This window comes from Calonectris borealis, chromosome 16 (assembly GCF_964195595.1).
Source record: "Calonectris borealis chromosome 16, bCalBor7.hap1.2, whole genome shotgun sequence".
Taxonomy (NCBI): domain Eukaryota; kingdom Metazoa; phylum Chordata; class Aves; order Procellariiformes; family Procellariidae; genus Calonectris; species Calonectris borealis.
In genome coordinates this window covers 12,836,002-12,851,003 of record NC_134327.1, presented here as the reverse complement: position 1 = coordinate 12,851,003, position 15,002 = coordinate 12,836,002, and the positions used below count along the sequence as shown (strand labels likewise).

Genomic DNA, 15,002 nt, shown 5'->3' with positions numbered 1-15,002 from the left:
TTTTATCTTTCAACAAAGTCGAGTGACATTTTTTGCATTATTCAAAAACTTTCTGCGAGAGAGCTGCTTTTTGAATAAGTTACAGCATGAACTGCATGAAACTACAGCTGTCATGCAATAAAATCTTGTTCTGTAATCTTTACGTATCTCCCACCTCTCCAGTTCTGGTCTGAATCATTCTTCCTGAGTGTGTCCAGGAATTGAAGGCTGGTGAAACATTAACCTATATAAAACTTCTAACTCATTCGTCTGTAGGATTTCAGTAGCTGACTTAGGCATTAGAACTGCTGGGAAGTGGAAGGGGAGACACAGCTAGAGTTTGTGCTTATGTATTTTAAGCTCAGCAAGAGAAGACAATTAAGCCTGTTGAGTTGGCAACACCTGTCAGAGATTCCTCTTCTGCTGTGTAGCGTCTGATAATAGCCATGAGAACTGTACTTGCTTCTTTTCCAGTGCCAGTCCTCTCTGTTGGACTCGCTTGTGTGCCGTGGTATCTTGTACGGCAGTGCAGAACCATTGACCTTCGGAGAGTCATCGGTATCCCTGTCTTACAGCGTAGTCATCCTGGCATCAATTCTGCCAGAACTTGAGCTCCAGTTCTTAGGAATGTCATTAACCTTTCCTCGCTTGTACTTCGAAAGGTCACATCTGGCAGATTTTTGTGGCAAGTCTTAATTGTTTCTTGTGTGAACTGCTAATGCCTAATCAATTACATTGGCAGGTACACAATTCAAACACTTCATGGAGCATTGTTTGTCCTTTCTACTGATCATTGGAAATGTTAGGTCCTCAGCTACATCAAGCTTTTGGGAATGGTTGACTTTTTTCCCTTGGAGGTGCTGAGCACTTTTAGGTAACAATGTGTATTGTCAGCATTCAGCATCTCTGAAAATGAGGGCAGATGAATTGCAAATTCAATATGCACTAAGAGGAGGTTCCCAGGTGTGATCATGTACTTTCTAATCTGAAAAGCCCTCAGCAACAGCAGCAGCTCCAAGTGTTCTCTTTGGTCAGCTCTGTGAAAGTAAATTACCCCTTTTCTGGGCCAAAATATTCCTGTGAATTACAGTCCTACAAGATAGTATATAGAAAAAGTTTAACAGGTTTCTCCCTGGAGCAAGAAAGGGCTCTTTCTGGCAATATCTGCGGGAACACTTTGGTGTAACAGGGGCCATGCCAGGCTTCTGAAACACTTGACCAGCAGCCAGGCAAGGGGGTTGTTTTAAGTTGTCGCTTTTGTGTGCTCCAAAGCTGGTTGGGGTTTGGTGGGTTTGTTTTGATGGAGTTTCTCTGCTGTCTAAATTGCTGAATCTCCGAAGCTTTAATCAAAATAAGCAATGCATTGTCACTGGAGTGACAGTCCTTCCCTAGTCAGCAGCTGTGAGCAAGTGCTTAAACTGCACCAATTTCAGTGGGATTTAAATTTTTATTTGGAATTTTTTTATGGTGGGAGGCTTAAATCATGGTATCTTAGTGACACCATTAATATTTCTGCATCTCAGTCTATCCCACTTCATGTGGCAAAGGTGTCCCTTTGTAATTCAACTGCATGGATGTTGACCCATAAGAACAGAGGCTGAAGCAGATGGTTCTGCAGGTAAGTTTGTCTGTTCAATGCTGATGAATGCTGGTACCCTTCTTGGAGAGCTGAAACTCAATATATTAACTTTGAATTCTCTTCCCTGGATCAGCATGGCTACCTGTAATTAGAGTATCTCTTCTGCAATTTCAATAATCCAACACTCCAAAAATAAAAGGGAAAACATGGCTATTTCCCCAAGGAGAGACTTCTCTAAAATGCGAAGTTGGCAGGGCTATATAGCTTTGTATTTTTGCTAAAGTGTACAAGGCGTAAGGTTTGGAGTGGTTATAGTAATATTAAAGTATTCATTAAGAGAAATGAAATCCCTGTGGTTTCTAGCTCCAGTCTGGTATGTCATTATTCTGTACACACCTGGGAGGAAATTTATTCAGTTACTAACAAAAACTATCAAATTTCTTGCCACTCTCCCCAAGACTGACCAGCATCTTGGGAAACTGCATGGTGTTAAGGGAGGAAGAGTTATTAGGAAGAGTGTTCAGGGATTTTTACAAAATGTAACTTTCCTTTTAAAGCCTCAATTTTGCACAGCAGAAATGGACTTCAGTTAAAAGTACCATTTTGAGGGGAGGGAGATGGTCATATCCCCTGTTAAATCAGAAATTGCTGGATGCTGCTAATGAAATGTCTATGGAAGATACTGGTTTCTCCTCTCCCACCTTTGCAAGATGTAGGCTATTTCACCCCTAACTAGCAAAAGACTGGGGTCTTTTTTGTTGTTTTCTGTGGAAAGTTGCATTGTACCCCCACTCCCTTCAATTACAGCAACTTCTTTTTTTAAGAGTAGGAGCGGAATGTTCTGCCTGTTTATTCTTGAGAGAAGATATTTGTCCTTATGAGCTCGTAAAGCTGTTAAGACTCTGTTTTCTGCTCTCTTCAGGATTACAGGATTTGTTCAGCCTTGTTTGCTCTTACTTGATTCTGTACTGAATCATTAGGCTGAACTTTAGAAACTTTAGAAGTTGCTTCAAAAGCAACTTTAGAAGTTGCTTCAAAACAAGTATCCTTGAGCTCGGGGCAGAAAGGGTATGACTGGAGTTACTTTGATTATGGAGGATGTTCTAGGTAGCCATGAGTCGGTGTGGTCTGGGAGATGTTCTGAATCCATGTTGTACCGTTGCCTTAGGGATCGTTGCATGGAAGATAACAGCAACTTCAGGAAGGAGTTAGCTGGGGGATCTCCTGAAGGCAGCGGCCAGGTCATGTGCAGAGTTCATTTCTAGATCATCTGCCTGTCACAACAAGACACCCACAGGTCACGAGGCAGAGAAATGACAGCGCTGCCTTCCTGGGGCTGCAGAGGGAGGCTGCCAGCCAGAGCCCCGAAGCCGTGCCCAGGGGAGCTCTGTGGCAGGCTGCTGGTACTGTTGCCCTTTGGGACTTCTTTCCCATCTGGGTGCTCAGCTCCTTTCGCTGCCTGTCTTCCTGCAGAAGGCTCACCAAACTGTGGCTGACGTGCTGCGTAGTGAATACCTAGGTACTCCTGCCCACTGCCTACGACACAGTGAAACCGTTCCTGGATCATTTGTAACCAACTCCAATCTTGGCTGCTGAGTTGCAAGTAACTTCTGCATTTATACATAGAGTACCCTACTACTTCTTGCTGATGGTTGATCCACAGCTTGACCTTCTAAAATGACTCCTAAGTATCTCATCTGTATTTCTGTTCCACAGCTTACTTGGCAGGTTATCAGCTGCAAGTTATGCTACTGTTCCCACACCCTCCCAAGTAGAATTATCTCCTGAGAAACCTGCTGCTTAAAATGCAGGAAATCTTATTTAGGGGCTTATCTTCAACTTGTTTTACTTCTAATTCCTCTGTCAGTTGTTTTCTGCCCCTCTACAACTCTGATACACGCAGAGAAGAGTAGGAATTGCACCTTTGTGCTTTAGTCCTGGTTGTAACTTTGATTTTCTGTGTAACCTTGGCCAGTTATTTTATCTCTCTGTGACCCAGGTTGCCTCCAGTCCTTTCTCACACTGGTGTAGACTGTGTAGTGTTAAGTGCAAAGTACCACTTACAGACCCTGGGAACAAAATGATAGGCTGTGCTGTCATGTGCATCACTCTGCTGATGTGAAAAGTGGCCACCTCTGCGGGAATGTCTTTGCATGACCAAAAACCTGCAGTGTAATATTGCATGGATTTTCTCTCCTCCAGCTGCCTAAGGACTTAAAAGCGTAACAGCCGCTTTCTGCCTGTCACCACAAAGTTGCACCTTGCCCCTACGGACCCTGCTGAGCTGCCCACGCAAGTAGGTGAAGCTCATTTATTTCTTACCTGGAGCCCTTCTGGACACGTTGAGCTGGTAAGTGGTGGTTCTGTCAGTGATGGTGTCAAAAATATCTGTTATTGGTAAGCAACAACTCTTCAGCAGAAATCCATGCTTTCACAAGAGAGCTAACATGAGTCTATAAGCCAAGTGTCACGTAGGGAGTTTCCCATCTGTGACTTCTGCCAGCAGTTCAGTTTGTTTCTGTGCCACCCCTTTTCTCTGTTGTCTTTGGACTTTATGATAGAAAGCTGCCTCTTTCCCTTAGGCAATATTGTCATCCTGAGTTTATGGCCTTTTTCTGGAAAGTTTCTGAAGTTCAGCCTAATGATTCAGTACAGAATCAAGTAAGAGCAAACAAGGCTGAACAAAAAGTAATCTCTTGCTTAAAATAGTAAATCTGTTAAGGCAACAACTCAGCAAGTATGGGGCAGTACATGGATTTGTAATTCAAGCAGGATTTGTTTGGAAAATTGCTGCTGCTGGGAAGAATGTCTTGGATGAGAACCCCATCGCCTTTGCCGCTGCCAGGAGAGGGCGGCAGCAGCGGCTCTGCTGCATCGCGCCTGCGCAGAGTCCAGGCGCGCAGCCTGGAAAAAAATGTTTCCAGGAATTGCCGTCATCAGTCCCGAAGCCAGAACTCCTTTTTTTCTCCCTGTATGAATCATGCGGATGTGAAGTTGCTTGTGTTTCCGGAATCCAGTTGAATTTATTACGAGGTCATCTTTTCTACTCACCTGCACGAGTAAATCTCGAGCTTTTTTCAAATGTCTTCCACTGATTCTCTCCCTCCCTGCTCCAAAAATGCATTGCAGAGTTACTGCATGGTTTGAGGCCCTCAAAGTGCACAGGGCAAACGCTCAGGAAAGCCAAAGCTATTAGCTCCTCTGAGGGAAACATCCTCTCTCTCCTCCCAGCTGAACTGGACCCAGTCCTACCTGCTGATATTTTTAGATGGGAGAACTCTGAAGCGTGGCCGTGTAGCTGTGAGCTGTAGAGAGTGTTATCAGTGCTGAGGTCCGAGTGAACTGGGGATGGAGAGGGTCAGCCTTCCCCCGGCGTGCTGCTGTTACAGAGCTCGAAAACCTGTCGGCCTCTGGAGCTCTGTCTATAAATAGCCGGAGAGGAACGGCATGCCCCGGCAATGGGAAAGCAGGCTTTGCCGCTCCTGGTGCCAGCACAGCACCCGTTCCTGTTCAGAGGGTGACTTACAGAGCGGAAAAGAGGGAAAGGGCCAGGGTGTTAACTTCTCAAGGCAGAAAGAGAGGAATGCATGTGTAGTTCCCCCTTTTAAGTTAATAATCAATGAGTGTGTGAATGTTTTCAAAGGTTTTCTGTCCTGTGCCAATCTACAGAGGATGTGAGTAGTTACAGTTCATGGCTCCAAGCCTGGCTTTGTTTGAACTGAAGCAGCTCTGGAGATCCCCTTGAGTATCCGCCAAACGACAGTCGTCACACTAACACTGTTCTTTATGGCGGACGAGCTGCCAGGGATCTTTCTGCTTTACTCACTGACTCTGTGCCCGTCCTCCTCCGTATCTCCCTCTCCCCCCCTACTCATAGCATGAGTCCGTCAGCCTCGGCTGTGCTCAGTGCAACCTCCAGCTGATGGGGCAGCGGCTAAAACAGAGATGAACATTTGGTATGGGGGGAAATGGAGAGGGAGAAATAATATCTGTGCCTTGGTTTAATTTGCATCTGTTTGTTCAGATGGACCAAGCTTTTGTGTGAATATGTTTAGTGTTTAGCATAGACCTCTTCCTGGCTGACTTCAGACCAAAAGAAATATGGCAAGAAAATACAAGCACCTACATAGGACTTGATGTGGGTTTGGAGTTGTGCTGTTGCTTAGACCAGCGCAGGAAAAACCCCTAGAGAAGAACTGATCACATCAAAAATATGTCAGCAGTCTCAGAAAAAGAAACACCTTTTATTCCTGTGGGGAGTTGCTGTTTCTCTCTGGCAGCAACTACTTGTGGTGAGAAAGGTCAGAAGTAGGGCAGTAACGTAAGCAAAGCTGTGGGAGCAAAGCTGGCCCAACCCAAGGCAGACCCAGCCTAGTTCTCCTCCCACCGCCAACGATGAGGGGACGACTCCCCTTTGGACAGTTTTCTGGAACTCAATTTCCTCCGCAAGGAGGAAAATTTGTCTCCGAGAACTTTCCGTAGCCCGGTGGTGTCCCTAGCAAAGGGTAGGTCCTTCTTCATAGCAGGCAGTTGTCCTGTAAACATTTCCCACTTGGCCAGGGCATCCACGGTCTTGTCTACTTGAGCCAGTTCCTCCTCGGAGACGTTCCTCTCCAGGGCAGCAATGCACATCTCCAGCCACAGTTCATAATCTTTAATGATATCTGTGGACTTGGTGGGCCCGGCGAGCTGGGGCTGGCTGTGCGCCTCCGCCAGCGAACACGAATGCTCGTCCTGTTCCAGCTCCTGGCTGATGGAGAGGGCCTGGCTGCAAGTGTCCGGTGTCAGCGGCTCGGACAAGGAGGTCACAGCCTCGGAGTCGTTCTCGCAGCACATCCCAGAGTCTGAGCTGAATGGAAGGATGTCCTCCGAGGCAGACAGGACTGCTGACTCTTGCCTTGGCCACGTGGACAACACAGTCTGTGTCCAAGCGTAGAGTTTCTGTGGTGAGAGAGGAAAAGGTTTCATTTTAGAGAATGAAAGAAAACAGGTACGCCTTTCCCAGTGCTTGTCAGGTAAACCTAGTTATCTTGGGTGGCTCAGCTTCAGATGCTATGGTGCTCTCGGCCAGGAGATGGGTTCAGACAGTTCATGGTTGCCCTACAAAGCTGGGGCTTTCTCTTGCCCCATTTTCTTGGATTCAGCATCTGTAGTAGTTCTGCCCCCAGCCAGACGTGGACTGTATCTGCCTCATCACTGAAGACGGTAGGAGAAAAACAGCACAAATTCACTCCTTGCTGTGCGGATACGATCTCTGCGAGAGCCAAACCAATGCCTCTCCAGGGGAAGCTGTGTCATTATAAAAGCTCCTGAGATAGCGGTGAAGAATCTTGTTTCATCATGTTGTTAACTCCTGTGGTAATGTGCATTTTATTCCTAAGAATAGCTCTTCCCCGCTTGAGCTGAAATGCACAAGTGGGAAGGCCGGGCTCCAGGAAAGAATTAATGAAAGGAAAATGTCTGAGACAATTTCCTTTTTAAATATTAAATGCTACAGTGGGGCATATAACGGGTTGCTTCTGGCACATTTATTCCTTATGCTTTGGGGAATTGCAGTATTCCAGTCATCGCTGGATAAAAGGTGATCTCCTTGTCTGCCTTGTTGGCATGTGTTGGGGTTTTTTTTGTGTGTTTTTCAGCTTTTTCATACCCTTGTGGCCTCTTTCCTCACTTTTACTTTTTGCAGCTGCCAGCTGATACCTTCGCAAAGCCCTGCGATCGCTTTGGGGAACACAAGGGTGACAGAGTGTTAACCTGAGATGCCGGTCACTGTGCTGGGTCCCTACGTGCTCAGCTCAGGGTGAGCTGTAGTGTTTGAGAAGTGGGCAGGAGATTTCCAGCCCTACAGAGCTCCCTTCTCCCGCAGCACCCCGCTGCTCCCTCCCCCTTCCCTCCTCTATTGCTCTCTCTTCAGGCAAGTGACAGAAAGGATAAAGAGCTCAAATTGAGCGGGTGGGAGAAATCGGCCCTGTTTCTCATTTCAGTCTGTGCATAAAGCCTCAGGGAAGAATTTCATACAAGAATAAAATGGACTCTTTCAGCTAAGCTAACCCACCCTGCCCCCTCCCTCTGGGGCAAGAAAAAATGTAAAGGGACAACTTTTCTCCTGCCTCATCCCACCTCCAATAGCCCTTCCCTCCCTCCGGGTTTAAAAACAAAGAAGGCACCAGAAGCTGCAATAGGAGCCAGACTAGGGAAGGGGACAGCAAAGCTATTTGAAAGCTGCAACGAGCCCATGATTTTATAATGTCTCTTAACATTCCCAAGAGTAGTGAATCTGGGAAGGAATCACAACTGCCACTTAGCCCAATTCCCAAGAAGAGAAAAAGCTGTGGAGATGAGGATGTTCAAACAGTACATTTGGATTATTTAAGGCAAAAAGAGGGGATGATTGACCCAAGATTGCTACTAAAACCCCAAAATCTTTCCTGTATCTTGTCCTTTCGGTGGTTTATTGATTCGAACTTGGGAAGGGTTTGTAGGGCTGCAGCCTCTTTTTATGTTCTCCTATTTAATTAGAGAGGGATAACCTCTTCATGGGTTTAACTTGCCTGCAGGCAAGAGCATTTGAAGTGGATGCCCACCCCAAGTCAGTCACTAAGAATGAAACCTGTTGTCTGACACCTCAAGGGGCTCCAGGTTCAGCACTGGAAGTTTTTCAAACCCCTCTGCCATGGCAGCGTTGTCATTCCCAGCAGCAGTGCAGCCACACTGCGCCCGAGAGCAGATACTGCGATTAACACCACGGCGAGGATGTAGCTAACCCAACCTCTAACAGCTCGAGCACTGTCGTCTTCTGCAGCGTGGCCACTGCAAACTAACCTAGGCGCTACGTGCGGAACAGCCTGGGATGCTGCAGAAGCAGCAGGTGGAAGCGTTGGTTGTGGTGGGGAAACACCATGAGAACGGATTTGCTTTCAGTTTTCAAGATGACTCACGCTGGAATAAGCAGCTGTGATGAAAAACTGGAGTATGTTTCTGAGTGCAACTCAGATAAATAAATTGAGGGGCTCTTCCTCCTGCATAAGGACTGGTTTCCTGTCCCACATGCCCTCTGCCCGTAACTGTCTCAGCTGCAGACTTCAGCAGCGTTACCTGCTCCTGGCGAGGAGCAGCTTTGTGTCTGGCATTTCCTGCATTTATTATGAGCGTCTGGGGCTGCTGTGTGGCAGGTGGGGATCCGTGATAGTTTTCCAAAGGGAAATGTGACTTCAGGCTTGCACTTGGGCAGCCATAACCTCTGAAAACATGCTTAGCAAGTAACTTCGCTATCTGATATTGTCTCCAAATGCTTTGTGCTCTCTTCTGTCAGGTTCCTTAACTATTTAGTTCATCTCTGGCATTTATATTTCCTCTCAATGCTATAGCAAAGCCTCTTACAGAGATTATCACAACTCTCTTATACCAGCTTGTACTATATCTAGCCGAGCTTTTCCTTGTCAAGGCAGCAGATGTGACACTTGGCAAGTGTATCCTCTCTTCAGGTTTGTGTTCACTGTCGCCAGGGGATGCTGAGCCAATTAGAGTATTTACTGCAGGTGTAAAGGCAAAAATGTTGCTAGAAGTGCTTAATGCAGATGGCAGTTCTCTTCTAGAAAGCAATACCTGGATGCTGACAGGCTGGGTGTTTAAATAAACCAGAATTTATTCCTCTGGTAGTCTGGGCAATTTAGGCACCTCTCGGACAGAAGCAGGGACCAAAGAGCCACGGAGCCAGAGACGGGTCTAACACCACCGCAGACACACAGACAAGCAGCAAAACCACACAAACATGTTTTTTCCCCCATGTCCTTTGCCGTGCTTCTGTGCATTTGATTCCAAGCTGAATGAAACTAGAGCCATCCCCGTTCTTGTTCTGCACGTATCTTGTTACAAATATAACCCACAGACTTAAATTAGGCAGCTGTGGAAAATCCTGTCTCTGAACATGATGTGTGTCAGACAGGAATTATAACCAGGGAGAAGATAGGGTGCTGAGTGAGAATGATGACATTATTTCTATTCCACCAGCCATTTGGCTCCTGAATCCTGCTTTTTAGACAGCAGAGGTAGAAAACCCTTTCTAGAGCTAAGGGCATCTTAGCACTATTCCTGATGTTGTCTAAATGTGGTGTTAGCAGTTTTATGGGTGGGAGAGAAGAGACAAAAGATGAATCTGGGACCCTCCACTTACTAGGGGGTAATAGTTTGTGATCCTTTCTCGTATCTTTAAACAGAGGAACTGCAGCAAAGTACACACTTAATATTTTCCCCGTTACCAGCAGCCCCAGAGGGGCAGAACGCCACGGTCACACACAGGAAAGGGCAGAGATGTGAACTGCTGTGCTCACTGCCGCTCTGGCTTGAAATCTGCCTGCCCTCCCCACCTTATTTTTGGAAGTAGCCAAATGTGGTCAGACTGTCGCACTGTCCCTTGCTGTGAACAGCCAAAAGCCCTAGAGAGTGTGTAAAGTGCTACGTTAGTCACAGACCACGTGTACAACACCCCCCTTATTTAGGTGTAAGCTCCCTCCCTCAGCACCTTGCACGGAGAGCAGCATGTGTTTAACACGCTGCTACAGCACATTTAGCGCTGTGGTTTGGGGTGAGCCGCTCTGCTCCCTGCTACGTCCCCTTGCTCCACGAAGGGCTGGTGGGTCTGGTCTCTCACCCTGTAGCGCTCGACAAGTTTGAAGCCCACGACGTGCTGCAGCTTCCGCAGGCAGATGGGACACGGCTCCAGGGGCCGCAGCAGGGCTTCGTCCAGGCTCAGCGCGCCCTGCATGATGCACTGCAGCCAGCGGCAGGTCCCCAGCCCCATCAGGTGGCAGATCTCGTGACAGGTCACCTTTCAGGAAAGCAAAAATCACAGGAGCACACGGTCACTTCTGCTTCCACTGCCCCCTCCTCTTCCTCCTCTGCTGTTCCACTTTCCCCGCTCCCTGACAGTCTAATCGACTCGTTGCTCAGCCCTGGTGGTCCTTCAGCCTAAGCTTTTCCGAGGTGAAAGGGGAACGTGGCTCCCTTCTTCCCAGGTACCCCAACATCCATGTTTATATGGTGGAGGAGGAGGGGTGGGTGTGTTTTTTAGAGGCAGCTGTGGGAAGACCCTGTCGATAGCATGTTCAGAGCTCTAGCGCAGTGCTGCTGTCACTCTTCCCCAAGGACAGCGTTGTGGGTTTTTTAAAGGGAAAACCAGTCCCACAGGGGTCTGAAAAGAGCAGCACAGACCATGTGAGAAATCTGTAAGAAGCTATTGACGATAACAGATCTGGGTCCTTCCAGAGCAGACGCTCTAAACGTTTGTGCCAAAGCAAAAACTGAGCTGGAGTCAGCTGGCCCAGCATGACTGCCTTGGGAACTGGCAACCGCGGAAAGGCTGAGGAGGGAGGTTTCCCCTCCTCCTCCCATTGCCACCTAACATCGTTTGAAATTACTACAGGAAGGGACCTCAAACTAGAAAATCCTGAGCAAACCCCAGGGGAGGCAGACAGAAATGGCACTGTGTGGGCCAGCTTTGGGAGAAATGCTAGAAGTAGAGCTGGCAAGAGGGCGGAGGGGAGATGCTGGGATGAGGGAGGACAGCACTCATGAATCGGATGTGTGGAGATGGATAGGGTTTAAGGGCATCTGCACATATATATATATATATGTGCAAACTTGTCTGAGGTATTTTTCTCATCCATCCGTGTAAGCAGGTCTGGCAAGCGGTCCTCTCCCCTTATGGATACCAATGTCTGAGGAAGACACGGTCACCCCTTCCCAGCTATCCATTAGTTAACACACAACTCCACTAGGTATTCTGATTAATCTCGGAATACTTCATCAGCTAACAGATCGTACTGCCCATGCATTGCCTGACAAGCAAAATACTGAGATGTCCCAAGCATGAACCTGGGAGCTGGGCAGGGTTTTTGTCTCAGAGTTGCTGCATGACATAAGGTAAATCCTGTAGCCTCTCTATAGAGCTGAGACTATAGTTTGCTCCAGTGGCAAGGGGAGTAAGAGATGTCTACGTGGTGCACTAAAATATAAGCTCTTTGGGACTGTGTAAGTGCGTAGACTTGGCTGTCATTGCCTGGGTCTTCTGGGAGCAGAGTCTCATGCCTGCTTCACTGGGCTGAGAGATGGGTTATGCCCAGCCCTGAAATATTTAACCCTACGTGGCAAGAAATAGGGGGTGCAGGAGATTGCTGGTCCTACCTTACAGCACTGGACCATCTCTTGGGCGCTGAACGGCAATGTCCGGTCTCTGCTTTCTTTGCTGACTTCGCATAACCGTTCCTTCTGTGTGAGCGGATTCAAGCTGCTACAGCCAGCCTGAGGGAAATCCCCAGAAAATCTGGCAAAGCTGCAGACTCCCACTTCTGTAAAGAGAAGCGCATGCAAGTTAGGCATCAGCTCTCTTATGATTGTCTCTCAGCTTAGGCAGCATGAAAAGAAAGCTGTTGTAGCACAGTCCAGTTGAGCACACAGAGTGTGATGAGATACACTTCCCAAAAGGTTTGTAGCATCTCAGTTACCTTTGTCTGGATCAGGAGCCCCGAATTCCCTAATTTTAAATTGGGAAAACCTAGTTCCTCTTATCAGGGAGTGAATAAAATGTTAAGGATAAGATTTGGCTATTCCAGTCTCCCAGGGAAGGCTTTTTGGTACAGTGCTGCCTTATTCGCATGCTGTGCTAGGAGATCATGGGACACCAATCCCACCTTGTCCTGGCAGGAATTTGCTGAACGTGAAGCTCCAGGTCTCGCATGGGTAAAGGTCCAACAGAGTGAGTCCGAGGACGCACAGGGCATCCATGGGCTTGTTGTTCTTCAGGAAATTCAGGATCCCATCTGGACAAATACAAGAGAGATGTTCATTAAAATGAAGCATCCCCGGAAGGCATGCAAGAGCCAGAATTTCTGCTGCTCATGGGGAGGAGGATGTAATCCAAGCCACAGATAGGCAATGCTGCTGGATTCAGCATCTCGGATGGAGATCCATGGCTGTGTAGCCCATCCCCTCAAATCAGAGTATGAGCAGACCTGACTTTTGAAGTGGTGCTGAGCACAGAGTTAAAACAAAGCAGAGCTAAGGGCAGAGATGTAGGTGAATTCAGTGCTAACCCACGGAAATAAGCACCTGGAAGTAGAAGGATTTCCCTACAGGCATTTCAGATATATGCATCGCTGCAGCGCTGGGTCTGTGCTGGGCACGTGCTGCCCGCGGTACCTGCAAACAGCTTGTTCCAGATGGATGTTTGTGCAGCGCGAGTTTGGCAGCTGACAAACCCATTTCCCTGGGGAGCTGTGTGACACTTGAACCCAAATTTCCTAACATGAAAGGCCAGTGAGTTCCCCACCTGCGGCATCCAGGCCACTAATTTACTTTGGCTCTGGACAAGAGATGGGAGAACTCGGGCTGCACCAAATCTACAGTGCCTTCCCGCAGAGCTGGACCTAAACATAACAGCACTGAAAAATACAGACAGCAGAGGAAAATATGATGAAAGTCACTTTGTTTTTTATTCCTGTTTGCAACCTCAGAGTTCTGCGTTTTCCATGAGAACAGGATTTCTCCCTTTCCACTCCCTTCCTCATCCCCTCCCTGCTCAGGCAATGAAGGGCTATTTCAGGCATTTCCTAAGGGAGGGCTCGTGCCCGTGTGCCAAGCTGATGTCTCTACGGGTCCCCCGCTCCCGGGTCCTTACCTGCGTGAAGCTGCACCCTGTCCGTGTCCCGGCTGGGGCGGTAGCAGCAGTGAATGGAAGAGATGGGGATGGAGGGAAGGCACTTCACACGGAGACCCAGGAAGAAAGACTCAACACAGCTCTGGAGGGAATCCAGCAGTGAGAGCCCGGCAGGCCCTTCGATTAAGTCTAGGAAGAGAAGCTCTATTATCAGTTCCTTAAAGCCAGGGTGAATCATAAGGTCCAAAGGGGTTCTGTGGGGCTGGCCACAGCAACTGGGGAAGAAGGCGGCTGGTTCATTCTGAAGTTAATTGCTTACTCTGGGATGTGGCAGACATCTCTGGATGGTTATACAGATATGGAAGAGAAGAGGCGGCTCTTTCTGAGAGGTGGCTCGAGGCATTAGCACACTCTCTCGTTAGCAGAGCAGATGTACTAGGAAGGTTGTCTCCTATTTAAGTTGTGCAGAAAGATTAATGTGGGAACGGGTGGCTGTTTTTAATGAACCGTCAGGGATGGAGCTCCAGAAATGCTGTTTTATCCAGCAAAGTTTTACATATAGATATATATGTATGTATGCATGCATACATATATTCATAGCAAGTCTCACCCAGGGGCACACATGCCATTTACAGGACAGGTCTACTGATGGTTGTCATCATGGCTTGTGACTCTGGACCAGAGCATGTCAGAGCCTTTGGTATTACACTTATCTTTGCTACGGCAATTGCATTTTGCAGGTTAGTCCTTAGAAGAGGATGTTAGTAGCGTTCAGCACCACCCACCTCCCTCCCGTATCTTTCCAAGTGGCTCCGTGAAGATGCCCGCATTACCTATAGGTTGCAGGTAAATGTGCTTTCGATAGAAGTTCTGCTTCCTCCTCAGCATGGCATGATAGAACGTCTCAAAGTCCTCGGGGGCATCGGGATGGCTGAGGAGCCAGTCGAAAGCCGTCCGGATGAGCAGCGTGCAGAAGAGCGTTCTCTGTGGGTTGTAGGCTTCGGAGAGGAACAGCTTCTCCGCCCTGGAGAAAGCTTTGGCATAGAGCTCCTGCAGGGCTGGGTTGGTGGAGATCAGCGCATCCTTCAGAGCCCGGGGCCCGAAGCTGAATTCCTGAGCATGTTTGCACTGCAGCATCGCGGAGAGACCCACCGGCTGTGGCACTGCCTGCAGGAGGGGATACAACCATCAGCACGTGGCCTCGCGAGGGACCTGGAAACCTTCTCACACTTTGCTCTCAAAGCAGTTTGCCCCAAGATCCCAGCTGTAAGGTTTGACTGGGAGCTTATAAATGCTGTACATAGTGCTGGCCAGGAGCCCTACGCATTTACATGAGAGTAGCTGTTATAGGGTGCTCTGTATCTGTCTGTATGTCACTCTTTTATGGACAACATACCAGTAGATGGTGCTCAAGAATGCATAGCCCATTATTGCTACCAGATGTCTGGATTAAATCAGATAATTTGATTTTGTTTTTTTATTTTTTGGTGTTCTATCCTGAAGTCCCAATAACACGGGAAATACCTCTGTGTGTTGTGCAACTGGCTGCACTGGCCCTTGTATGATGTGGAAAGGTGGTGCTCCTTTTTGCTTGGGCTAAACCACACTCCTGGGGGCTCTCAAAGGCATAGGTCCATGGCAGGAAAGAAGAGGCAGATCTTGGTCTTTTTATCTATCTGTCAGAAGCCTAAACTTCTGACTTACCTGACACCAGTGAAAGCAGCAGTTCACTGTTGACAAGTTCCTCTAACAGCTTTTTATCCTCATTCTTAGGTTTGACCTGGGACATCT

The 15,002-nt window shown here is 47.8% G+C and overlaps 2 protein-coding genes across 2 annotated transcripts in view; both read right to left on the bottom strand.

The window, feature by feature from the left end:
* Positions 1-15,002, bottom strand: part of EIF3B (eukaryotic translation initiation factor 3 subunit B) — a 396,012-nt gene that overhangs the window by 58,433 nt on the left and 322,577 nt on the right. The window lies entirely within an intron of this gene.
* AMZ1 (archaelysin family metallopeptidase 1) lies at positions 5,784-14,449 on the bottom strand. The gene is made up of 6 exons (XM_075165308.1): positions 14,045-14,449; positions 13,233-13,400; positions 12,247-12,375; positions 11,741-11,904; positions 10,209-10,385; positions 5,784-6,499 (listed from the first exon to the last, which is right to left on the bottom strand). The coding sequence occupies exons 1-6, from the start codon at positions 14,346-14,348 to the stop codon at positions 5,930-5,932; spliced, it is 1,512 nt and encodes a 503-aa protein (XP_075021409.1). The 5' UTR covers positions 14,349-14,449; the 3' UTR covers positions 5,784-5,929.